The following is a 26,110-nucleotide window of genomic DNA, read 5'->3' on the forward strand; positions in this document are numbered from 1 at the left end:
AGTATCATTGGAAGACCCGGTAGGGATTCTGTGAGTATCACTGAAAGTCCCGGTAGAGATTCTGTATCATTGGAAATCCCGGTAGGGATTCTGTGAGTATTATTGGATGTCCCAGTAGAGATTCTTCGTGTAAGAATTCTGGAATTCCTGTCAGGGATTCTGTGAGTACCATTGGAAGTCCTGGCAGAGATTCTGAGAATGAGTTCCGTAACATAAACTTCAAATCAAGTTCAAGCTATTGGGCCATTTGTACCAGGCATGCTTTAATTTATTAAAATAATAACTGGTATTAGTCCATTGTACTTTCTTTTGTATACGTTCATATACATGTACCAGAAATGCTGAGACATGAACCTGGGAGGGATGTGTGGACCTTTAGACCAACAGTATTAGGCAGCCGGGGCACACGATCTGGCTGAGCATCAAGGCAGTAGAAGATGAAGAGCATTACCGGTGATTCTCATCTCCTATCCGAAAAGCAACTGTTGCATCCAGTTTCCTAAGCTTATTGGTCATCAGATCCTCCAGGCTTTGACTGGCCAGCAGTGAGGGGTGGGCTCCTTTACATATGCAGTTGTTGCCTACTTAGGATGGTGTTATGGGGAACCCCCTGTATAAATCTTTAACCCCACTAAAATAAAAATGACCTCTTTGCAAAGGGTAAAGGAAACATACTGAGAAAAATGTATGGGCTGCCTTGATTACCTCCTTCTGAAAATGCTAGTTGACTGGCCTACTTTGGTTTTAATCAGACCCTCTGACCCAAAACAAGTATCTACAATACATCATGAAGGCAGAACTAATGAATTGCCTGCTTGTTCCAGGGCAATGACCTATAGTGTGGGAGCTTTTGGATCAGTATGGCTGTAGTTACTAGCATATTCAATGCATTTTACAGCACTCAGATGGAAAGAGGAAGGGTGGTGTTAGAGGCCAATCGTGCTGCCAGATGGAGAGATGATCATCATTATTATAATACAGGATTTATATAGCGCCAACAGTTTTGCGCAGTCCTTTACAATATAAGGGAGACAGTACAATTACAATACATTTCAGCACAGAAGGAATATGAGGGCCCGGCTCATGGAGCTTACAATGTAAGGGAAGGGGGAGGTTGTACAAAAGGTGATAGCTGAGGGGGATGATCTGATGGAGGTGGCTCAAGTACAGTTCTTAGGTGGAGATGGGGTAGGCTTCCCTTAATAAGTGAGTTTTCAAAGATCACCTAAAGGCAGACAGAGAGGGGGATAACTGGACACACTGGGGTAGGGAGCTCCAGAGTATGGGAGAGGCTCTGGAGAAGTCCTGGAGGCGAGCATGGGAGGAGGTGACGAGGGAGATAGAGAGCAAGATGTCTTGAGAAGAGCAGAGTGGGCAATCTGGACGATTACTGCAGATGAGGTTGGTGATGTAGCTAGGGGCAGTGTTGTGAATGGCTTTGTATGTTGTGGTTAGTATTTTGATTTTTATACGTTGGGTTAGTGGAAACCAGTGAAGGGATTGGTAGAGAGGAGCAGCAGTCCCTGATTGGTTAGTAAGGTGTATGAGTCTAGCAGCATTCATAATAGACTGAAGGGGGGGATAACCTATGTAATGGTAGACCAGTGAGGAGGGAGTTTCAGTAATCAAGGCGGGATAAAACCAAGACTTGGATAAGTTGTTTTAAGGTGTCATTGGTCAGGAAGGGGCGCATTTTGGAAATGTTGCGGAGCTTGAAGCGGTAGGATTTAGCCAGTGATTGGATGTGGGCTCCGAGGTCAAAGTCTAGGATTACACCGAGCACCCTGGCTAGAGGGGAAGGACCAATGGTTGTGCTGTTGATCTTAATGGTAAAGCCATCATTGAGGGATCGGGGGGAAGGAAATATTACAAACTCGGTTTTGGAAAAATTGAGTTTAAGGGAGTGGTGTGCCATCCATACTGGTAGATTTGTGATACGTGAAGAGATCGAGGGGGTGAGCTGGGGAGTGGAGAGATAGATCTGGGTGTCTTCAGCCTAGAGGTGGTATTGGAAGCCATGGGAGGTGATCAGTTGGCCCAGAGAGGAGGTGTAGAGAGAAAGGCTTGACTTTTGTGTGTGCTGCTGCTCCTTCATTGTTCAGTCAGTAGGTTGGGAGGGGGTGTTCTTGGTCCAGCTATGCTGAATGGCATTGTCAGGGGTGTTTTATCATAAAAGGCCCTTTGTCAGGAAAAACTTTTCATTTCTATTTATCTCTGCTGTGTTTCAAGTTGCTTTCCTGGAGTTCAGCCTTAAAATAAAGCTGCCAGACACACAAGTCTGTTCAAACTAAGAATATCACCTAAGTGTGGACACCCTGTGGTTCCTGCAAGTACATTTCAAGATCTTCTTAGCAGTTTCTGTGCACTTGCAGAGTCCTCTGTGTTTCTGGCACACAGTAAACTGAAAGCTTTAACTACCATAGAATACACTGTAATCCGCCTAAAACGATCGCTCCATCACAGCGTGCATTCAATGTGAGCAGATAGTATTTAGTCACTACCAGACAGATTTTTTTTTCTTTAATAAATCCTTTTAATTACCTATAATAAAACAAGTTTTCCCAAAGCCGTGCAGATCCTCCCCTCACTTCTTTTAGTATTGGACTATATTATTAAACTGTCTGTTATGTGTGACCTTTCCTATGGTATTTGCAGGCAGCTACCTACAAACAGGGATGTTGGGTTATTATGTAAATATTACACTCAGGGTTTAAAGCGGTTGTAAACGCATATACCCTGTGAACTGACTGGCCCCTAATAATACACAGAGATTAAACAAATCCTCCTACATAAGTTGTACCTGTTTATCTGTAGAACCTTCTCCTCTACAGCCATTCGAAGTGAAGAATTTACATACCTTGTCTAAGCTTTCAAAAAGCAGGAGGTGGGGAGTTAAATTCTGCAGAGCTCAGTGAGAGTTGATTGGAAGGAATGAATACACCTCCCTTTACTCAGAAAACAGGACCAGTACTGAGACTGTCAATCACAGGCTGCGTGCTGGAGCTCTTTCCCCTGTCACCTTTTTATCTTCTGGTGTCAGGAAAACCTGTCAGAAATGACTCACGCAGCTAGCAGAGGAAGGAAGCAGCAGATAGAAATGACAAACAATATGGAAAATATATGCGAGCGCACACACAAAGAGAGTATAGCAGCTGTACACCAGGTAACCATAAAAACCTCTAAAAAACAATGTAAATCAAAAGTGCAGCGCTAGAAGAAAACACATTATGAATATAAATCATTAAGTGAACAGTTCATATGGTGACTTGAAGTGACTTCAGGTGCTTTCATGTAACTGTATCCTCCTGGTGGTAAGGTGCTGTGAGATAAAGTGCGGAAAGAATGCACACTCACCAGAACGCACAATTTAATGAGCGTTTATATATATATATATTTCTCCTGATGTCATCTGCCGGTCTGGGTGGTGTCTGGAATCCTGTATATTCCCTTCAATGGTCCTGGATGCTATTAATAGGACATCAGGGTGGTCCAGAGTTCCCCTCAGGTGATAGCCTAGGGACTGCTCTATAGAGGTTGTGAAGGCTCCCTCTCCAGTGGTCAAGTGGATGGCTGTGGATTAATACTCCCCAAGGGAGTCAAAGCAGTCATAGTGTAGTAGGTATATACTTTATTGTGGTAAACAAAGATTCTTTAACGAGTGAAATAGAGGAGCTCCACGATGCTTCAGCGGCGTGACGTCACGGCGTTGCTGGCTCCTTTCCCCTGTCACCTTTTTATCTTCTGGTGTCAGGAAAACCTGTCAGAAATGACTCATGCAGATAGCAGAGGAAGGAAGCAGCAGATAGAAATGACACTTAGTACTCTGGTTTGAGAGAAGCACACACTATAGGGGGATATGCTTTGTTTGTAATTCTTGTCTGAGGTTTATAGCCATTTTAATGTTGGGGCATCTGATTTCTGTATGGATGGAGTGTGCACAAAGCTTCAATGTTATCCTTTGTCGGGGAACAGTTTGTGCTATAGGCAGAGTCGCTCTTCAGCTGGCTGGACCTGCTTCCTGGTGTCATAAGCTGCAATGCATGTCCTTCACCCAAGTCACTCCTCCAGCCACCCATGCTTAGCACGTTCAGTTTTGTGCCGGTAGTTGAACAAAAAGGCATTTAAGGCACAGTAGCTGTGCAGTAAACACTAAAGATCCAAAATGTGGTTCGAGTGTTCACAAAAGTGCCATTCTGGGGTAGACTGTCATGGTTGAGATGTAATCCCAGAGTTGCATTGGTGTGATCGGCATTCATGGACCCCTTAAAGTATATGTGAACCCCCACCTTGTAAAACAAACCATTCAGTTTAAAACAGAAATGAAAGGGAGGACTTGTCCCAATGCGATCCATTTTTGGTCTCATGTGCTTTGATTAGATCGGTCCTCATTATCTCCCTGGCTCGTAACCCATGGTAAGCTGTATTGCATAAACCATGGGTGGGCAACTGTGGCCCTCCAGCTGTTGTAGAACTACACATCCCATGAGGCATTGCAAAACTGATAGTTACAAGCATGCCTCCCAAAGGCAGAGGCATGATGGGACTTGTAGTTCACCAACAGCTGGAGGGCCACAGTCACCCACCCCTGGCATAAACCTATCTCAATTCTTATCATGAACCAGAGGAAATTGGTGGGCTTTGTTTTCCTGGCAAACATTCGTTCGAGCCTGGCGCCAACAATTCTTCCCCTTTGGGGAAATTAAGCAGAGTTTAATGGGTGACTATGGTGCATGAGACCTTTACATCCATACGATCCTCTCCCCGCACCCGCTGCCACAATTTACAAAAAATGCAACCCACCCGGCCATGTCATTCATTGACAGAGTTTAATGAATGGGGTAGCTGCAAATCCCATCAGCTATTGTGGAAGTCGGCTTGTAATTCTTAATGAAGTACCGGAGCTCTGTTGAGCACTATAGGTAGTTCATTGATACTTCCTGTCAGTGTGTTACTGTCTGCCCATACGAGGTACAAGCAATCCGATACACTGACAGTCTGCAGGAGCATGAGATTGCAGTCGTGATCTGCTGATCGTGGGTGCAATGCTTTATCAGCTCCTAGTAAAAATAATAAGAAATGCATATTTTTTTTCACCTGCAAAAATATATGCATTTATTTATTTTTATACAAAGGTGAACTTCTTTACACGAAGTTTGACAGGTCACATGACCTCCTTCTGCCCTGTCAATCTGTTTCAAGACACTTTTGCATTGACTTTCATAGGTATAGAGATATGAGGGATGCAAACAAAAGCCCTCCCATGCTAGCATTCTCTGGCTGACATATGTATGCTTAGGTTCTAGACCAAATGTTGCACTGACTTTATTCTTGGTGGTCATTTGAAATGCAAAATAATCATTTTCTTTGCATAGGGTCAGTCACGACGTCTTCAGGTGGAGGTGCGCTCTGTGCAAGACTCTGGAACATTACCTCTAATAGAAGAATCAGTTTTGTTGGTTTCCGTGGGCTGTGTGAAAATTGTCCATGCAAAATCAGGAAAGTCTCAAGATGTACACCAGGTGAGTGCAGTGCCTGAACCGTGTATCAGACCATTTCACAAGATTTTCATATGGAGCACCAAAAGTTTAATTTCTGTTTTTGAAAGCTCCGTTTCTGTCTTGTTTCATCCTTGTAGCAACACCTCTTAGGAATCCCCTCACCATCAAGACTGCTGCGATTGCATTGGTCATGTGTTGGCTGCCAAAGGGGAAGGTCGGTGCAACTTGCCCTTGCAGCACTTGGAAGGGCAACACATGTCAAAAAACAAAAAATTCCCAGCTCACCTACCGGCCAGCCTGCAAGAAACCAAATTGGCCCTGTTTAACAGTTCAGGTTAACACAAGGGGTTTAGTTTTCACACATTTGAATATATTTGCGTAAGCTACGGTGGCCACATCATGGCACCCCATTGTACCGCAGTCCAAACTCTATAATTTTGAGAGTCTCCCAAGTTGGAGCACATACAGTATATAGTAATGGATAGATTAAGGCCAGTTCACACTACATGTGTTTCAGTTGCTTTTTTTTCTGCATCCAAAATGCACAGAAAGTAGGTGATAAGGTTGTCAATGTCATAGTTCACATCAGTGCTTGCAGTTGCAGTGCGTTCCGGTTGCAGAAAAAAAAGTAGAACAGGCTGCATTTTTTCTGTACGGAACTGTACTGGAACGCGGTAAAACGCATCAAAAACAAACTGGAATGCACATGTTCTTATTTAAATTGAAGAAAAATAGAGGGGAGAAAATGAACTGGAATGCATAAAAATCGCACCCGGAATGCGCCAAAAAAACACATGCGGAAACACATCCGGAACGCATCTGGACTGCTTTTCTACAGTGTGAACCAGCCCTAAGGGCAGGTATGTCTGGAGGTAGCCCACTCGTCCTTAAATGTATAGGGACGCACGGGCCACCAAGCAAAGGCAGTGTGATAACTGAAGGTATCCAGTGCATCCCTGCATCAATTCACCAACTATACAAGCAAATGGCAACCACCCTAACCTATAACTAGCCTTTGCAGAATGGAGCACATGGAAGGGCAACACATGTAAAAAAATAAACAAAATATGCCTTTAAGGAGTGGTGGGCTCCCTCCAGGCATACCTGCCCTTATTCTATCCATTACTATATATATGTTCCAATGCGGGAGACTCTCAAAATTATAGCCTTAAGACTGCAGAATACTGGGGTGCCTTGTCGTGGCCGCTGCAGCTTACGCACATATTTGCAAAGGTGTGCAAACTTAACCCCTTGTTTTAACGCGAACTGTTAGACAGAGTCAATTTGGTTTCTTGCAGGCTGATTGGCAGGTGAGCCACTAATTAGTTGGGGGAATGGATAGGTAGCATTGGGACCTTGGAATTGGCATATTGGTGTTTTTCCAATAGAGTTGCTTTGGTAAAGAGGAAAGGATCGCTGCTGCTCCTGACCAGCCCAGGTGAATAAACAATTATTTATGATTTATTCACCTGGGCTGGTTGGGAGTAGCAGTTATTCTTTCCTCTATACATTCATTAGCTCCCTGGATTGGTACTAAGACAAGCCTGCACCCCATGTTCTGGGATACAGGGATATGCTTTCACCTCTACTTTGAGGGGCGCCGAAAGCAATCAAACAGGTTGCAGTGTTGCTTTGGTGTTTATGCAGGGTGTCTGGATTCTGGGCTGGCAGCTTATACACATCAAAATGAGTCCCATAATTTGCAATGCAAATAAATAAGATTGAAGGTCCACACCAAGTACAAAATTATTGCAATTTAAAACTCCAGTGTAAGACCATACAAGAATACAAGAAATCCAAAACATTTGTGGGCCAAATAGTGCCCCCTTCAACAGGGCTTAACCTCCCTGGCGGTATGATTATTTCAGATTTTTGGTGCTGAAAGCGGTACCATTATTTTGCATGGAAATATGTATCTGTCCAAACAAGAGTCTAGTAAACATTCCGGACATGATAAAACTTGAAACACGAAATCATAAATTATAATTTAATAATCATAAAAAAATTATAATTTCAATTCAATAATATAATCAAACCAAAAACACTGAAATTTGAAATATAGCGCCAAGTTCGCACATCACTGAGCAAAGTAGCAAAATCGTTTTCAGTGTCTGATGACGAATTTCCCCACAAATCATCACTCAGTTCTGCAAGTGGTTCTGATTTAGTATCGCTGTTCTCTAGCTGGTCTAAAACCGCTTTTGACCTAAAAGGACGCTTATTGGACGCCATGGACGTTTTTAAGTTTCCAGGCAGAAAGAAAAGTAAAAATGCAGGCAGGGCGCAGGACAAAGCACTAGGGACAACATGTATGTGAAATGCTTTGAAACAGCAATGTTTTGCTATGTAATATTCGTTTACAAAAAAATGACAGTTTTTAAAATTTTCCACCGGTTCCGGCCCCCATACGTCCCGATGTCACAGGGACCGGAACACAGAAGCCGGATGCCGGCATCGGCCGGAGGAGATGGCCGGGGACCAGGGGCGGACTGACAACTCATGGGGCCCCCGGGCAATAGGGGGATCTTGGGGCCCCTGTGTCCTTGCCCAAACTCAAAAAAGCCTATGAAAAAGGTACCAGGGGCATCTCATGGGGCCCCCTACTGACCCTGGGCCCTCGGGCAGTGCCTAATTTTCCAAATGGTCAGTCCGCCCCTGCCGGGGACGCTGCAGGAGGGACATTGCGGGAGCGAAGGACAAGGTAAGCGCTGCAGGGAATCCCTGAGCAACGCCGCATGGTAAGCCCAAGTGTAGCTCGGGGATACCACTTTTGGTACTGAAACTTTACCCCAAGCTACACTCGGGAATACCGCCAGGGAGGTTAAAGTAGACTTGCACCCTCCTGAGCTTTCTGCAATCTCATCCCTATCCCTCCTCTCTCAGAATATCAATTTGATTATTTTTTAATCCCTTTTTATTTCTCCCCACACTTTCTATGTTCTTGCATAGGCCAGGCACAGCCTACCGGGATACTCAAGTCATTCCTGACGGCTATGGGGTATTCCAATGCAAATGTGCAGTTGTATAGCATCAGAGGGCCGGCTGTCTTGCTGGTACTGGCCCCTGATGATGTCCTGCGGCACCTATGCGTCATCAGGGTGCCAGCTGCAGGAATCCAGAGCCTCCTGATGATGTCACATATGAAGATAATAGCGTTGGATTCAGAGTGCAGCAGTGGCACATCAGGGTAGGGTAGGCTCTACCTCATTCTCCCCAGAGCCTATTCTGCAGAGATCATGTGACTTGTGCTGTGGCATCAGTCACATGACTAGTATTGGAGGGTTTCAAAATTGGGCGGTTGTTGATTGTGTGAGATTTCCCCACTACCTGCCTGTTGCATTTCTGGCACAGGAGGTGACAGCAATTTAAATAAATAAATAAAAACCTGAGAGGGGTGCAAGCATTCCGTACTTCAAAAATAAAAATAAAATAAACATACAGTTTCATACAATTTTTTTTTCCAGATACTTAAACCTATACGTCCTGTGTATTCTGTATTACAGGACAGCGGAGAGGATATTGACAGCTACCAGGTAATAAAAAAAAAAAATGTATATTTATTAATATAAAGAAGGTATCAAAGACCAATGTAAAATATTCAGACCTTTTTTTTTTTTTTTTTTTTTTTCAACTTGGCAACTTTGCAATAACCTTGTCTTGTTTGATCTGGTGTCGTTTGAAATCTTGTCCCAATTTTATGTCATTCCCCTTTATATACAGATTTTAGGACAGCTATAATCCGGTACACTTTATAGCCAGCAGTCAGCACATCTCACCTGCCCTGCTCTTGCCGGTCTCCCCTGTGTCTTCATTCAGGGGAAACAGCCTGGCAAGGCCTCTGACAAAGGCAGATCTCTTCAGCCTTATTTCAAAGATGAAGCTTCACACAATTCAATTATTAGATTTAAAAATTGCTCCTTTTTCCTGTAATAAAGCTTGCCTTTGATGAGCTTATATTATTAAATCTGAATTCCAGTTGGCTTTTTTTTTTTTGCAGATGTTGCTTAGATGAGTTTTTTGAGGGCTTATTCACATATGTGTGTTTCATATAAGGGCAATATACCACACATTACCACAATGTACATTAAAGCCCAACTCTGGGCAAAATAAAAAGTCTTCCCATATAGTGGGGCTGTGCCTCCACTGCATGGGCCAACTGTTCATTTTGTCCAGGGGAGAGGAAAAAACTGTAAGTTCATCCAATTCTCAGCTCCACTAGCAAACGGCGCTCCCCCACAATCCAGCAGTGGACTGTTCCAGACGTCCTCAAATCTAGAGCAGATCTATGTGTGTGATGATGTCCAGAACAGCCCACTAGACTGTGGGGGAAAGGGGAGAGCAGGAGCCATATGGACTGGTCTTGTTCGGGGAGGATCAGAGGATTAGGTAAGTATATCTCTGTTCTCCAATAAGAGAAGACTGAGAACCAAGCAATCACATGACCGCTGATCACTCAGTTCGCAGTCTTCAGTGAAGACAGAATGGTGGCTATCAGTCACCAGCTCTCAGCTGTGCCCCTCCATCGCTCACTGGAAGGCCAGGCTGTGGAAAGGGCTGTAGTGGCTGGTTCAGTCTCCCAGCAGCACACTGAGAGGCTGAGCCAGCTGCCAGTCAGGCATCTGGGTGGATGCCGACTTTACTGTTGGGATCCCTCCAGAGTTCGGATTGGCTTGGTGATTTCGGCCAGCAACAGGCTTTAGATCACAGGAGTGCTTGTAGGGCTTTGGCCCTACATCTCCTTTAAAAATGGATTGGGTATGGAAGGGTAGGAAAAAAGGAAAGGGTGAAGGAAACAAGAAAGGATATAAGGAGTAGATTAGGGTTGGGGAAGTGGAAATTTGGAAAGAGGGTTTCTACAGTGCACTATGGACCATATATATGGGAGCTCTTCATGTACCTGTGCTACAGGGCAGGAAAATACATATCTGCATGTTGTGGTATGCTGTATTAGGAAAGAAATTATCTAGATGTGTTGCATGTGTTGACTAACCATTCAAAATGAAGGAGCTGCTTTAGATGGACTTTTGTCTTTTTTCAGCCAGACAAACTATGTAACTATGTAGAATGCAAAGTAGTCCTGCATAACAGCACACCTTGACACATGGCAGTTATGTGAATGGGGCCTTAAGTTTTGGTGTGGTCTTGCGTGAACTCCCCATCTTGAGGCTTAGCTGTAAAGCAGGAGACATTGTGATTTGTTTAATTTCAGGACCGGGATCTGGACAGACTGAAGAGGAAATGGCTGAACGCTCTCACCAAGCGCCAGGAGTATTTGGACCAGCAACTGCAGAAACTCGTCAGCAAGCCAGGTGAGCATGTGATCTGTTGTCACAACACAGCCTTGTTTTATAGTGCTATGCAACACTTGACCTGTGGTGAGGCAATGGCATTGCATTGGTGGGTGGGGAAATTCCTGATTGGCTTTTTCCATACCATTCGGAGGCATTCTGGAGTTGTGGAATGATATACTTGCGATGTGTGAACTTGCATAGGTGTGTATCAACAGTGAAAAAACACGCACACTACATTACTGCAATACATTTTCCTGTGTTTTATCCATTTAACCTCCTAACATGGCAGGTAAAAGAAATCTTAATTTCTGAACCCAGGGAAGGAATTTCATGTACTTCCCAGCTATGTGATCGCTGTCATTGGCCATCACAGTGATATTGTGATTGATAACCCATCCTACCAGCTCACAATCGTACCTCTGTCACAGAAAATGTATGTAACAGCACAGAATAAGGCCCGCCTCTCTGTCCTGGAATCAGAGAATGCTGTTCATTCATTGAGAAAATGCTAAACATTTTCTGAATAGCACCCATGCCAAGCTGTCAACCTCCTGTATTCAGAATGCAGTTTGGCACAAGACCTGGAAGCTAATGGAGATCACTGGAGTATAGGTGCCTATACAGTGATTTCCAGCTTCTAGAGGGATCCCACAGGCATGGTACAGTGCTCAGCATAAATGAGTCCACCCCTTTTCAAAAGTAAGATTTTAATCAATATCTTAATGAACACAAGAACAATTTCCAAAATTTTGACAAAACTGAGTTTTATAGAACATTTGTTTAGCTCATTACATGAAAGTAAGGTTACTAATATAACTTGGATTACAAAATCTTCAGTTTTACTCAAATTAGTTGAGGTAAAAATGAATACACTCACAACAAAAACTGCTCCATCTAGTATTTTGTATGACCTCCATGATTTGTAAGGACAGCACCAAGTCTTCTAGGCATGGAATGAACAAGTTGGCAACAGATTGCAACATCGATCTTTATCCATTCTTCAAGAACGACCTCTTTTAGAGCCTGGATGATGGATGGAGAGTGATGCTCAACTTGTCTCTTCAGAATTCTCTATAGGCGTTCGATTGGGTTCAGATCAGGAGATATACTTGGCCACTGAATCACTTTCACTCTGTTCTTCTTCAGAAATGCAACAGACACCTTAGATGTGTGTTTTGTATCATTATCGTGTTGGAAAAGTGCACGACGACCAAGTGCATGGAGTGATGGTAGCATCTTCTCTTTCAATATAGAGCAGTACAATCTGTAGATTCATGATACCATCAATAAAATGAAGCTCCCAAACAACAGCAGCACTCATGCAGCCCCACAGAAGGACACTGCCACCACCATGTTTCACTGTAGGCATCATGCATTTTTCTTTGTACTCCTCACCTTTGCGAAGCCATACAGTTTTGAAACCATCAGTTCCAAAAACATTTATCTTGGTCTCATCACTCCAGAGTACAGAGTCCCAGTAGTCTTTTTCTTTTTCAGCATGGGCCCTGGCAATTCTAGGCTGGCTTTTTTGTGCATGGGTTTTAGGAGAGGCTTCCTTCATGGACAACACCCATGCATGTCATTCCTCTGCAGTGTACGCCATATTGTGTCATGGGAAGCAATCATCCCAGTTTGACTTTCTACTTCTTTAGCTTGAAGTGAACTTGCATGGTGATTTTCTTCAACCCTTCTTATCAGAAGACGCTCCTGTCAAGGTGTTAACTTCCATGGATGGCCTGAATGTCTCTGTGAGATGGTTGCTGTTCCATCTTTGTTTGAAAGAAATCTTGCGAGCCAAAAAATAAAAATAAAAATTCCTGTTGTTGGATCGCAAACCTCTAGCACATAACTACCAATGTGAAAAACCGTAAAATAAAGATGAATAAAGTATTGCGCTCACAACCCTTCAATCAATACATATAAACAATTAAAAAATGTGTATTGATAAACATGAATACTTGTACTTGTGAATCTATTTGAATCCACTCAAATAAACAATATGCATAAGACAGTGAAAAAGTGAACTAATAAATGAAATAAAGAATATATGAAAAAAATATAATTATATATAATAACGTCCCACAAAAAAGTGACTTTGTGCTGGGGAAATCTTCAATATCATAAAATCGGTGACTGCTTGTGCCTCCTCCCTCAAGTGAAGATATGCGCTCACCTCATAGATAGCCTGCAATTAGGCTATTATAGCTTGCGGTTCACCTCCTTTGGAACCTACTTGATTAAGAACTCCTGTTTGTGAAATATCCATGGAATGCGACATGTACTATGGAAAAAATCTCCTCTCATGGGGTGCCACTCTAATGTCTTCCTGTCTCCATCCGGTTCTCCATAAACAAGAAAAATCCTGACATGGTGCTTTATCGTTTTAAAAGTTTTAATTTGCTGACAGGTGGCACTCACATATATTCGTATAGTGGTAGTACAACTATTGTTCCAAACCGCCGCTGACTGTCGGAGCTGTGCGCTCGTGGTCCGGCAACCGGACTGACTCCCTCCGAGTGACGTATACAGTCCCACCCCTACGCGTTACGCCACTGGTCACGTGGCTTCATCAGGGGGATTTGATTGGCCAATCAAATCCCCCTGATGAAGCCACGTGACCAGTGGCGTAACGCGTAGGGGTGGGACTGTATACGTCACTCGGAGGGAGTCAGTCCGGTTGCCGGACCACGAGCGCACAGCTCCGACAGTCAGCGGCGGTTTGGAACAATAGTTGTACTACCACTATACGAATATATGTGAGTGCCACCTGTCAGCAAATTAAAACTTTTAAAACGATAAAGCACCATGTCAGGATTTTTCTTGTTTATGGAGAACCGGATGGAGACAGGAAGACATTAGAGTGGCACCCCATGAGAGGAGATTTTTTCCATAGTACATGTCGCATTCCATGGATATTTCACAAACAGGAGTTCTTAATCAAGTAGGTTCCAAAGGAGGTGAACCGCAAGCTATAATAGCCTAATTGCAGGCTATCTATGAGGTGAGCGCATATCTTCACTTGAGGGAGGAGGCACAAGCAGTCACCGATTTTATGATATTGAAGATTTCCCCAGCACAAAGTCACTTTTTTGTGGGACGTTATTATATATAATTATATTTTTTTCATATATTCTTTATTTCATTTATTAGTTCACTTTTTCACTGTCTTATGCATATTGTTTATTTGAGTGGATTCAAATAGATTCACAAGTACAAGTATTCATGTTTATCAATACATATTTTTTAATTGTTTATATGTATTGATTGAAGGGTTGTGAGCGCAATGCTGTTCCATCTTTGTTACATTTTTGTATCACTTTTGCTACAGTATTCTGACCGATAAGTAAAGCTTTGCTGATCATCTTGTAGCCTTCACCTTTCTTGTGTAAAGAAATAATTTTATTTCTCAGGTCTTGTGACATTTCTCTTCCATGTGGAGCCATTGCTGACAGCATGAAATGGGAGGGGTTTTCTTTAAGTAACGCCCTTTTATAATCAACTGTCTGCTGGACACCTGTTTAATGAATAATTAGACTCACCTGGAGTTGAATTCTTGTTAAATAGGATTTTGTCTAAAAGTTAGCTTTGCTCCTCAGACTTTCAATGGGATGTATTCATTTTTGCAACATGGTCATGAATGAATTTGTTAGGAAAAACACTTTTTTGTGTGTGCAAATTACCAAATCTTGTTTGTAATCAATGGCCTTCATTTGTTGGAGTATTTCATAGTATAGTGTCCTATAGAAAATGTTTATTCTGAAAGGAGAGTAAAGGTTTTCTGACAAATCTGTTGTTGTGTACTCATTTATTCTGAGCACTGTATATACAGTTACATTGGTCCAAGCTCGAATAATGTAATTATGTATTAATATCCATACCTGGAATTTTTCTTTATATTTTTAATGCACATTGCAGGAAATTACCAGGCTGCAAACAAAATACAGACATCAAACTGTGCAAATACAGGAGTTTGCTGCTGTAGATCATGTAGTAAATGAAGGGTTTATTAACACTTTAACTATAGGAAGATTTATGCTCTTGTCTGCAGATAAGACAGAAGATGATGCAGATCGAGAAGCGCAGCTCTTGGAGATGAGACTTACTCTGACCGAGGAGAGGAACTCCGTCCTTGTCCCTTCAGCCGGAAGTGGTATTCCTGGAGCACCAGCAAACTGGTGAGCACAGGGGAGATCTGTTTCTGATACTGCCGTCTTATACTGCATTTCCCCTTGCAGGCTTCATCCTTCTTTCATTAAACCAGTTCGTTGACAGGCAGGTTACATTTCTTTTATGGAAAACTGTAAAATTACTACCCTGCGCTCTGTGTATGAAAAATCAACAGTTAAAATCAAGTGAAAGTTATACAAAATTAAAAAAAAATAAGATGTATGTGAAAAATCCAACTGCCCTCAATGTGTATTCCCACCACAACAAAAACTAAATAAATCTCTTAGATGTGTTGCACTGCTGAAAAATCATATATAGAACACCCCTGAATCAAATAAAGTGCTTATATCAATATTGCTGATAGTAAATCATACCTTATCAAAAGTGACAAAAACAATCCAATAAAAGTGCCAAATAAAGTGCCAATTAAAGTGCCATCCTATTGTCATTACACAAGTTCGCTGACAGGCTGGTTACATTTCTTTTATGGAAAACTGTAAAATTACTACCCTGTGCTCTGTGTATGAAAAATCAACAGTTAAAATCAAGTAAAAGTCATACAAAATATAAAAAAAGTAAGATGTGTGTGTGAAAAATCCAACAACTGCCCTCAATGTGTATTCCCACCACAACAAAAACTAAATAAATCTCTTAATTGTGTTGCACTGTTGAAAAATCATATATATAGAACACCCCTGAATCAAATAAAGTGCTTATATCAATATTGCTGATAGTAAATCATAGCTTATCAAAAGTGACAAAAACAATCCAATAAAAGTGCCGATTAAAGTGCCATCCTTCTGTCATTACACAACTTCGCTGACAGGCTGGTTACATTTCTTTTATGCAAGACTGTAAAATTACTACCCTGCGCTCTGTGTATGAAAAATCAACAGTTAAAATCAAGTAAAAGTCATACAAAATATAAAAAAAAAATTAAGATGTGTGTGAAAAATCCAACAACTGCACTCACTGTGTATTCCCACCACAAGAAAAGCTAAATAAATCCCTTAAATGTGTTGCACTGTTGAAAAGTCATATATAGAACACCCCTGAATCAAATAAAGTGCTTATATAAATATTGCTGATAGTAATAAATTTATATCATATCAAAAGTGACAAAAACAATCCAATAAAGTGCCATGAATCATGACAATAATAATAGATGAATGAAAATAAAAAAATAATGAATGGATAATACAATAATTATATGTTAAGTCCAATCACCCAAAGGTATAAACAATCCTTGCTCAGTCCATGCAACTAATGGCAGAATAAAGTGACTTGTGCTTCAAATCTTCACCGTCTTATGTGCCACCCACATAAATGTTGGCCTCTTACCAGAACCAAAGACCTTCAGGGTGACAGTGTATAGGAGTCTGTGGTTCCTTATTACACCCTTCATTTTCCACCTGTGGCCCCGATTCCATTTGATAGAAGGGTGTATAGGTGTCAGTGGTTCCATTTTCACCTCCTTTATGTTCCACCTGTGGCCCTGATTCCATTTGATAGAAGGGTGTATAGGTGTCAGTGGTTCCTTGTCACCTCCTTTATGTTCCACCTGTGGCCCTGATTCCATTTGATAGAAGAGTGTAAGGGTGTATAGGTGTCAGTGGTTCCATTTTCACCTCCTTTATGTTCCACCTGTGGCCCCGATTCCATTTGATAGAAGAGTGTAAGGGTGTATAGGTGTCAGTGGTTCCATTTTCACCTCCTTTATGTTCCACCTGTGGCCCCGATTCCATTTGATAGAAGAGTGTAAGGGTGTATAGGTGTCCGTGGTTCCATTTTCACCTCCTTTATGTTCCACCTGTGGCCCCGATTCCATTTGATAGAAGGGTGTATAGGTGTCAGTGGTTCCATTTTCACCTTCTTTATGTTCCACCTGTGGCCCTGATTCCATTTGATAGAAGGGTGTAATGGTGTATAGGTGTCAGTGGTTCCTTGTCACCTCCTTTATGTTCCACCTGTGGCCCTGATTCCATTTGATAGAAGGGTGTATAGGTGTCAGTGGTTCCATTTTCACCTCCTTTATGTTCCACCTGTGGCCCTGATTCCATTTGATAGAAGGGTGTATAGGTGTCAGTGGTTCCATTTTCACCTCCTTTATGTTCCACCTGTGGCCCTGATTCCATTTGATAGAAGGGTGTAATGGTGTATAGGTGTCAGTGGTTCCTTGTCACCTCCTTTATGTTCCACCTGTGGCCCTGATTTCATTTGATAGAAGGGTGTATAGGTGTCAGTGGTTCCATTTTCACCTCCTTTATGTTCCACCTGTGGCCCTGATTCCATTTGATAGAAGGGTGTATAGGTGTCAGTGGTTCCTTGTCACCTCCTTTATGTTCCACCTGTGGCCCTGATTCCATTTGATAGAAGAGTGTAAGGGTGTATAGGTGTCAGTGGTTCCATTTTCACCTCCTTTATGTTCCACCTATGGCCCTGATTCCATTTGATAGAAGGGTGTAAGGGTGTATAGGTGTCAGTGGCTCCTTGTCACCTCCTTTATGTTCCACCTGTGGCCCTGGAAAAACTTTAATAGGGAGGTGACAAAGTGCATTGGAATAAGTGGTTTCTTATAACCCTCTTTATGTTCCACCTGTGAGCTTGTGATACCTCTTTATGATCTACTTGTGGCCCTGGTACCATATAATAGCAGGGTGCCAAAGTGTATAGGAGTCAGTGGTACCTTGCCTCCCCCATGTATTCTCCACCTGTGGCCCCAGTACCATTTAATAGCAGGGTGACATAGACATACAGTTGCAAGAAAAAGTATGTGAACCCCTTGGGATTATGTGGAGTTTGGCATGAATTGGGCATAAAATGTGCTCTGAACGTCATCTAAGTCACAACAATAGAAGAACACAGTCTGCTGAACAGAATACTACACAAACATTAGATGTTGCCATGGTTTAATTGCACATAACATGTAAACATTCACAGTGCAGGGAGGAAAAAGTATGTGAACCTTTGGACTTAATAACTGGTTGACCCTCCTTTGGCAGCAATAACCTCAACCAAACGTTTCCTGTAGTTGCAGATCAGACCTGCACAATGATCTGGAGTAATTTTGGACCACTCCTCTTCACAAAACTGTTTCAGTGTAGCAATATTCTTGGGATGTCTGGTGTGAATCGCTCTCTAAAGGTCATGCCACAGCATTTCAATCGGGTTGAGGTCAGGACTCTAATTGGGCCACTCCAGAAGGCGTATTCTGTGCTGTTGCAGCCATTGTTTTGTTGAATTGCTTTGGGACATTGTCCTGTTGCATCACCCATCCTCTGCGGAGCTTCAGTTGGCGGACAGATGGTCGTACGTTTTCCTGCAAAATGTCTTGATAAACTCTGGAATTCATTTTTCCATCAATGACAGCAATCCGTCCAGGCCCTGAGGCAGCAAAGCAGCCCCAAACCATGATGCTCCCTCCGCCATGTTTTACAGTGGGGATGAGGTTTTGATGTTGGTGTGCTGTGCCCTGTTTTCTCCACACATAGTGTTGTGTGTTCTTCCCAAACAACTCAATCTTGGTTTCATCTGTCCACAGTATATTTTGCCAGTAGTGCTGTGGAACATCCAGGTGCTCTTTTGCAAACTTCAAACGTGCTGCAATATTCTTTTTGGACAGCAATGGCTTCCTCCGTGGTGTCCTCTCATGTACTCCATTCTTGTTTAATGTTTTCCTTATTGTAGATGTGTCAACAAAAATGTTAGCATGTGCCAGAGATTTCTGTAGGTCTTTAGCTGACACTCTGGGATTCTTCTTTACCTCATGCAGCATTCTGCGCTGTGCTCTTGCAGTCATTTTTATAGGACGACCACACCTAGGGAGAGTAGCAACAGTGCTAAACTTTCTCCATTTGTAGACAGTCTGTCTTACCGTGGACACATGAACATCAAGGCTTTTGGAGATACTTTTGTAACCCTTTCCAGCTTCATGCAAGTCAACAATTCTTGATCGTAGGTCTTCTGAGAGCTCTTTTCTGCGAGGCATGATTCACATCAGACAGTGCTTCTTGAAACCAGTAAACCCAAAACAGGTGTGTGTTTTTTAAGGGCAGGACAGCTGTCAGCAACACATCCAATATCATCACACTGATTGGAGTCAAGGTTGGCTCACTCCTGGCTCCAGTTAGCTCTGGGAGAAGTCAGTAAGCTAGGGCCTCACATACTTTTTCCTCCCTGCACTGTGAATGTTTACATGTTATGTGCAATTAAACCATGGCAACATCTAATGTTTGTGTAGTATTATGTTCAGCAGACTGTGTTCTTCTATTGTTGTGACTTAGATGACGTTCAGAGCACATTTTATGCCCAATTCATTCAAAACTCCACGTAATCCCAAGGGGTTCACATACTTTTTCTTGCAACTGTATATAATATAAGCATCAGTCAGCATTTTGTTCATGGCTTTGGCCGCATCAAGACATCAGCAGGCTATCGGGGGGGAGGCTGCGATCTCAATCCTAAAATATTTCACACTTGATCAAAGTAATTCTGACCTTGTCCTGGAGATAAATCACATTTAAGTAGCCGTGCACTTAGGGTGCTCCCGTGTTAATTATCCAGCTCGCTCAGTTAAAAGGAAGCAGCGATAAAACAGCAGCCCCTCGTTTACATTTGCCACCAGCATTAAACGCCTGGTTCCTTCCAGCCAGCCGGCAGCTCCATGCAATTTTCCAGGCATTAAGAAACGGCAAATTAAAACCACAGCGAAACCCCGGCATTAATTATACATGAAAGGACAGAGGAGGTGAGTAATGCTACGCACAATTTAGTAGTAATAAACCAGCCGTCGCTGACATCCCGAATCAATTAGTAGGATATAATAATTACAAGGGGGAAAGATGTTGAAGAAGCAATCGTTCTCTGCTGGCCGGGCAGGCCTCGCAGTGTAGGGAGTGGGCAATGGCAATTTGTTTTGTTTTTCAAAGACTGTTGTTTGTACATAAATATGTGAATGAAATTATATCACATCTCTAACCAAACAGCTGAATACACAAATGACCAAAAAAAAAAGAAATAATAATATAATAAAATAGAATATTATGAAAAAAAAAAATATATATATATATATATACTGTGTGTGTGTGTGTATGTGTATATATATATAAATATATATATATATACTCACACACACATTTTCCTGCTTGTTCTTGAGTGCAGACGATAGTTTTGCACAGAACAGCCCTGATCCTCCGCTTCTGGCATCCCTGGTTCATGCTCTTCGGCGAGTGCCCCCATTGGAAGCCATTTCCTATGGGGGCACTCATGTTGACTTGCTGTCAACCCCTGCTGCCTGCGTCTATAGACAAAAACAGGTCAGGTTAGCTTGGCCCCACACCCCTGATCCTGCGCAACAGGATTTGACTGACAGCAGTATTAGCCAATGGCTCCTGCTGCCATCAGTCTGTCCAAAGACAGAGCCAGGAGAGCATCTGCTTTCACGCACAGCGGTGGATCGGGAATGGGCTCAGGTAGATATAAGGGAGGCCAGGGGGGATTCTGGTACACAGAACGGTTTTACCTTAATGCATTAAGTTAAAAAAAAACCTGTACGTTTTACAGCCACTTTAACCACTTCCCGTCCGGCCCATGTATATAAACGGCTGGATGGAAGCAGTGCATGGGTGGGTGGCCGTTTATAATCGGCCTCCCCGCTCCCTGCTTGTGTACGCAGCACCATGACCCCATGCCCGCTGTGTCCTTCGGACACAATGGAACACCGATCGTTGTATGGGACCTCTGTGTGAGGTCCTGATCGTGTGATCACTGATTGGCCAATCAGTGATCACATGAAGAGTGGTAAGCAAGATGTCACATGGTACAAGGCGCTATATTTCAAAATTCAGTGTTTTGGGCTTGATTATATTATTGAATTAAATGTATTATTATTATATTATTATTTTTTATGATTATTTATTAAATTATAATTTATGATTTCGTGTTTCAAATTTTAAAAATACCCGGGATGTTTACTAGACTCTTGTTCGGACAGATTCAGTGAGTTATTCCTAAAAATTACAGGCCTACAATAAAAAAAAATACAGATTTCCATGCAAAAAGATGTACTGCTTTGAGCACAGAAATATGGACATAATCAGACCGCTAGGGAGGTTAACATCTTCAGATTGGCTGACTTCAGCAAAGATCATTTGACTGAAGGTGCAGGCTTTTTGTTGTGTGAGTAACACTGGAGGGTGTCCAGAGCAGAATTTTCTCCAGGAAAGTTGTATAAATCCATTTGTTACTCTTTATCCATCTATCCCAGCATGACCTGTAGCAGAGCATTATGGCAACATTATAGTATATGTTGTTCTATTCTTCTTTTTCTAATTGTAGTTGGAATGTAGGATCACTTGCATCATTTTGTTTGTCATTGCAGGACGCCAGTTTCTGGAATGGAGACGCATATCCCTGTTATATTTCTGGATCTTAACGGTAGGTAACTTTTTGAAATTTTTTTAATGCCATTCACAATAAAAAAAAATTGAGCTATACAAGAATGCATCTTTAGTCCAATCAAAAACATTTCTATACAAATACAAAAAGGGATATCTGCAAGTCAAACACTTGCTCCCAAGTAGTCAGAGCTTCATACCTCACTCACCCCCTCACTTGCTATGAACAGAAATGCTTGCGGGACATTCCCCCAATCCCCTGGCTTCGTTTCCCAGGTATATTCCACCATTGTTACCAAATTTTCCCCAGACCCCCATCTTTATACTAAAAAAATATGGATCACAAACGTTAATATTGCACTTGAGTAGGAAGACTGGGACCAAATCTGGGCCTCTGGTTATTCCAGCTCTTGAGACAAACTGCAGGGCGCTCTACTACTGGTACCTGGTTCCAGCTAGGATAGCTACATTTGTTTCCGCTTACCCTCCCTATTGTTTCTAAGGGTGTTCTGAGTTGGGATCTCATGAACATATTAGGTGTAGTTGCCGAAATGTCTGAACATATTGGGACAAAAGTCATGTCAATCCTTGGCATTAAAGACGTTGTTAACCTCAGACATGAAATATGTACAAAGCATGTCCCTCTATAGTGTGTACTTTTTTCAATCCAGAGCACTAAGTGTCATTTCTATCTGCTGCTTCGTTCCTCTATCAGTCACTTCTGACAAGTTTTCCTGACACCAATAGAAAGCTGGTGACAGGGGAGGGACCTCCAGCAGAACGACAGTCTCAGCTCTGTTTCCATGAGCTTTATGAAGGGGGATGTGTCTCTTCCCTCCAATCAGCTGTCAGACTTTTCCTTACTGAATTCTGAAGTGTGTAATTTCAGCTTTCCAGCCCCTTTTTTCTTAACTATCAGACAAACTTTCTACATTCAACACTCTGAATGGATGTAGTGAAGAGAATATCGCAGATAAACAGGTACAACTTTAGTAGGAGGATTTGTTTTACCTCTGTGTATCACCTGAGGCGAGTCACTTCACTTGGTATATGTAAGGGTTTACAACCACACTATATTGTCTCCAGATCTCATCTTCGCACTCTGGCATACAACCCAACCCACCCCCCATCATTTTACCACAAATGCTCAGTTCCAGCAAAAATTACAGGTACTGACAGCAGCCATACAAACAATAGCTAAGGCTTTGAATCTCTATGTATAATACATAAGGGGGGATATGATCGCCATGTATAATACATAAGGGGGGATATGATCGCCATGTATAATACATAAGGGGGGATATGATCTCCATGTATAATACATAAGGGGGGATATGATCTCAATGTATAATACATAAGGGGGGGATATGATCACCATGTATAATACATAAGGGGGGATATGATCTCCATATATAATACATAAGGGGGGATATGATCACCATGTATAATACATAAGGGGGATATGATCACCATGTATAATACATAAGGGGGGATATGATCACCATGTATAATACATAAGAGGGGATATGATCTCCATGTATAATACATAAGGGGGGATATGATCTCCATGTATAATACATAAGGGGGGATATGATCTCCATGTATAATACATAAGGGGGATATGATCTCCATGTATAATACATAAGGGGGATATGATCTCCATGTATAATACATAAGGGGGGATATGATCACCATGTATAACACATAAGGGGGGATATGATCTCCATGTATAACACATAAGGGGGATATGATCTCCATGTATAATACATAAGGGGGATATGATCTCCATGTATAACACATAAGGGGGGATATGATCTCCATGTATAACACATAAGGGGGATATGATCTCCATGTATAATACATAAGGGGGATATGATCTCCATGTATAATACATAAGGGGGGATATGATCTCCATGTATAATACATAAGGGGGATATGATCTCCATGTATAATACATAAGGGGGGGATATGATCTCCATGTATAATACATAAGGGGGGATATGATCTCCATGTATAATACATAAGGGGGGATATGATCTCCATGTATAATACATAAGGGGGGATATGATCTCCATGTATAATACATAAGGGGGGATATGACCTCCATGTATAATACATAAGGGGGGATATGACCTCCATGTATAATACATAAGGGGGATATGATCTCCATGTATAATACATAAGGGGGGATATGATCTCCATGTACAGTCAGGTCCATAAATATTGGGACATCGACACAATTCTAACATTTTTGGCTCTATACACCACCACAATGGATTTGAAATGACACAAACAAGATGTGCTTTAACTGCAGACTGTCAGCTTTAATTTGAGGGTATTTACATCCAAATCAGGTGAACGGTGTAGGAATTACAACAGTTTGCATATGTGCCTCCCACTTGTTAAGGGACCAAAAGTAATGGGACAATTGGCTTCTCAGCTGTTCCATGGCCAGGTGCGAGTTATTCCCTCATTATCCCAATTACAATGAGCAGATAAAAGGTCCAGAGTTCATTTCAAGTGTGCTATTTGCATTTGGAATCTGTTGCTGTCAACTCTCAAGATGAGATCCAAAGAGCTGTCACTATCAGTGAAGCAAGCCATCATTAGGCTGAAAAAACAAAACAAACCCATCAGAGAGATAGCAAAAACATTAGGCGTGGCCAAAACAACTGTTTGGAACATTCTTAAAAAGAACGAACGCACCGGTGAGCTCAGCAACACCAAAAGACCCGGAAGACCACGGAAAACAACTGTGGTAGATGACTGAAGAATTCTTTCCCTGGTGAAGAAAACACCCTTCACAACAGTTGGCCAGATCAAGAACACTCTCCAGGAGGTAGGTGTATGTGTGTCAAAGTCAACAATCAAGAGAAGACTTCACCAGAGTGAATACAGAGGGTTCACCACAAGATGTAAACCATTGGTGAGCCTCAAAAACAGGAAGGCCAGATTAGAGTTTGCCAAACGACATCTAAAAAAGCCTTCACAGTTCTGGAACAACATCCTATGGACAGATGAGACCAAGATCAACTTGTACCAGAGTGATGGGAAGAGAAGAGTATGGAGAAGGAAAGGAACTGCTCATGATCCTAAGCATACCACCTCATCAGTGAAGCATGGTGGTGGTAGTGTCATGGCGTGGGCATGTATGGCTGCCAATGGAACTGCTTCTCTTGTATTTATTGATGATGTGACTGCTGACAAAAGCAGCAGGATGAATTCTAAAGTGTTTCGGGCAATGTTATCTGCTCATATTCAGCCAAATGCTTCACAACTCATTGGACGCCGCTTCACAGTGCAGATGGACAATGACCCAAAGCAGACTGCAAAAGCAACCAAAGAGTTTTTTAAGGGAAAGAAGTGGAATGTTATGCAATGGCCAAGTCAATCACCTGACCTGAATCCGATTGAGCATGCATTTCACTAGCTGAAGACAAAACTGAAGGGAAAATGCCCCAAGAACAAGCAGGAACTGAAGACAGTTGCAGTAGAGGCCTGGCAGAGCATCACCAGGGATGAAACCCAGCATCTGGTGATGTCTATGCGTTCCAGACTTCAGGCTGTAATTGACGGCAAAGGATATACAACCAAGTATTAAAAAGTGAAAGTTTGATTTATGATTATTATTCTGTCCCATTACTTTTGGTTCCTTAACAAGTGGGAGGCAGATATGCAAACTGTTGTAATTCCTACACCGTTCACCTGATTTGGATGTAAATACCAAATAATAATCAAATTAAAGCTGACAGTCTGCAGTTAAAGCACATCTTGTTCGTTTCATTTCAAATCCATTGTGGTGGTGTATAGAGCCAAAAATGTTAGAATTGTGTTGATGTCCCAATATTTATGGACCTGACTGTATAATACATAAGGGGGGATATGATCTCCATGTATAATACATAAGGGGGGATATGATCTCCATGTGTAATACATAAGGGGGGATATGATCTCCATGTATAATACATAAGGGGGGATATGATCTCCATGTATAATACATAAGGGGGGATATGATCACCATGTATAATACATAAAGGGGGATATGATCTCCATGTATAATACTTAAGGGGGATATGGTCTCCATGTATAAATACATCAGTGGTTCATATAGTGAACTCGGTGTAGAGCTATTCACCCTGAGGTCATCACAGAGGACAAGGGGGCACTCTTTACGTCTGGAGGAAAAGAAATTTAATCTCCAAACACGGAAAGGTTTCTTCACAGTAAGAGCTGTGAGAATGTGGATTAGACTCCCTCAAGAGTTGGTTCTGGCCAGCTCAGTGGATTGCTTTAAAAAAGTCCTGGATTCTTTCCTAGATACACAGAATATAACTGGATACTAACATTTATAGGTAAAGTTGATCCAGGGAATATCCGATTGCCTCTCGGGGATCAGGATGAAATTATTTTCCCTGCAGGAGCAAATTGTATCATGCTTTGCTTTTCTTTTTTTTTTGCCTTCCTCTGGATCAACTGAGGGTATAGGATTATAACTTTTTTTTTTAATGGTTGAACTGGATGGACTTTTGTCTTTTTTCAGCCAGACTTACTATGTAAAACAGAGCTGGCAAAGTCTGAAAAATGCTCGATCTAGAGAGACAGAGAGAGAGAGCTTGAAAGACCAAGGTAGCATTGGTGACTTTTGGATTTCTGTCCTCATAGGTTCCTTCTGAAAGTCTGTTAGGGCTTGTGCCCATCCATGTGCATTCCACATTCTGCAGAATTTTCATATACCCATGCTTCCATAGCCCCCCTACCC

The 26,110-nt window shown here is 42.1% G+C and overlaps 1 protein-coding gene across 1 annotated transcript in view; it reads left to right on the top strand.

The window, feature by feature from the left end:
• The window catches only part of LOC149435234 (kinesin-like protein KIF13B), a gene marked incomplete at its 3' end in the record, with an annotated part of 253,576 nt that overhangs the window by 218,959 nt on the left and 8,507 nt on the right, over positions 1 to 26,110 (top strand). The window contains exons 25-29 of the mRNA XM_089662874.1: positions 5,373 to 5,519; positions 9,002 to 9,031; positions 10,708 to 10,807; positions 14,838 to 14,964; positions 21,336 to 21,391. Coding sequence (XP_089519000.1) covers positions 5,373 to 5,519; positions 9,002 to 9,031; positions 10,708 to 10,807; positions 14,838 to 14,964; positions 21,336 to 21,391 — 460 coding nt within the window. The remainder of the gene's footprint in view (positions 1 to 5,372; positions 5,520 to 9,001; positions 9,032 to 10,707; positions 10,808 to 14,837; positions 14,965 to 21,335; positions 21,392 to 26,110) is intronic.

The sequence above is a fragment of the Staurois parvus genome, unplaced genomic scaffold, assembly GCF_062004578.1.
Source record: "Staurois parvus isolate SC_StPar_1 unplaced genomic scaffold, SC_StPar_1.0 ptg001573l, whole genome shotgun sequence".
NCBI lineage: Eukaryota > Metazoa > Chordata > Amphibia > Anura > Ranidae > Staurois > Staurois parvus.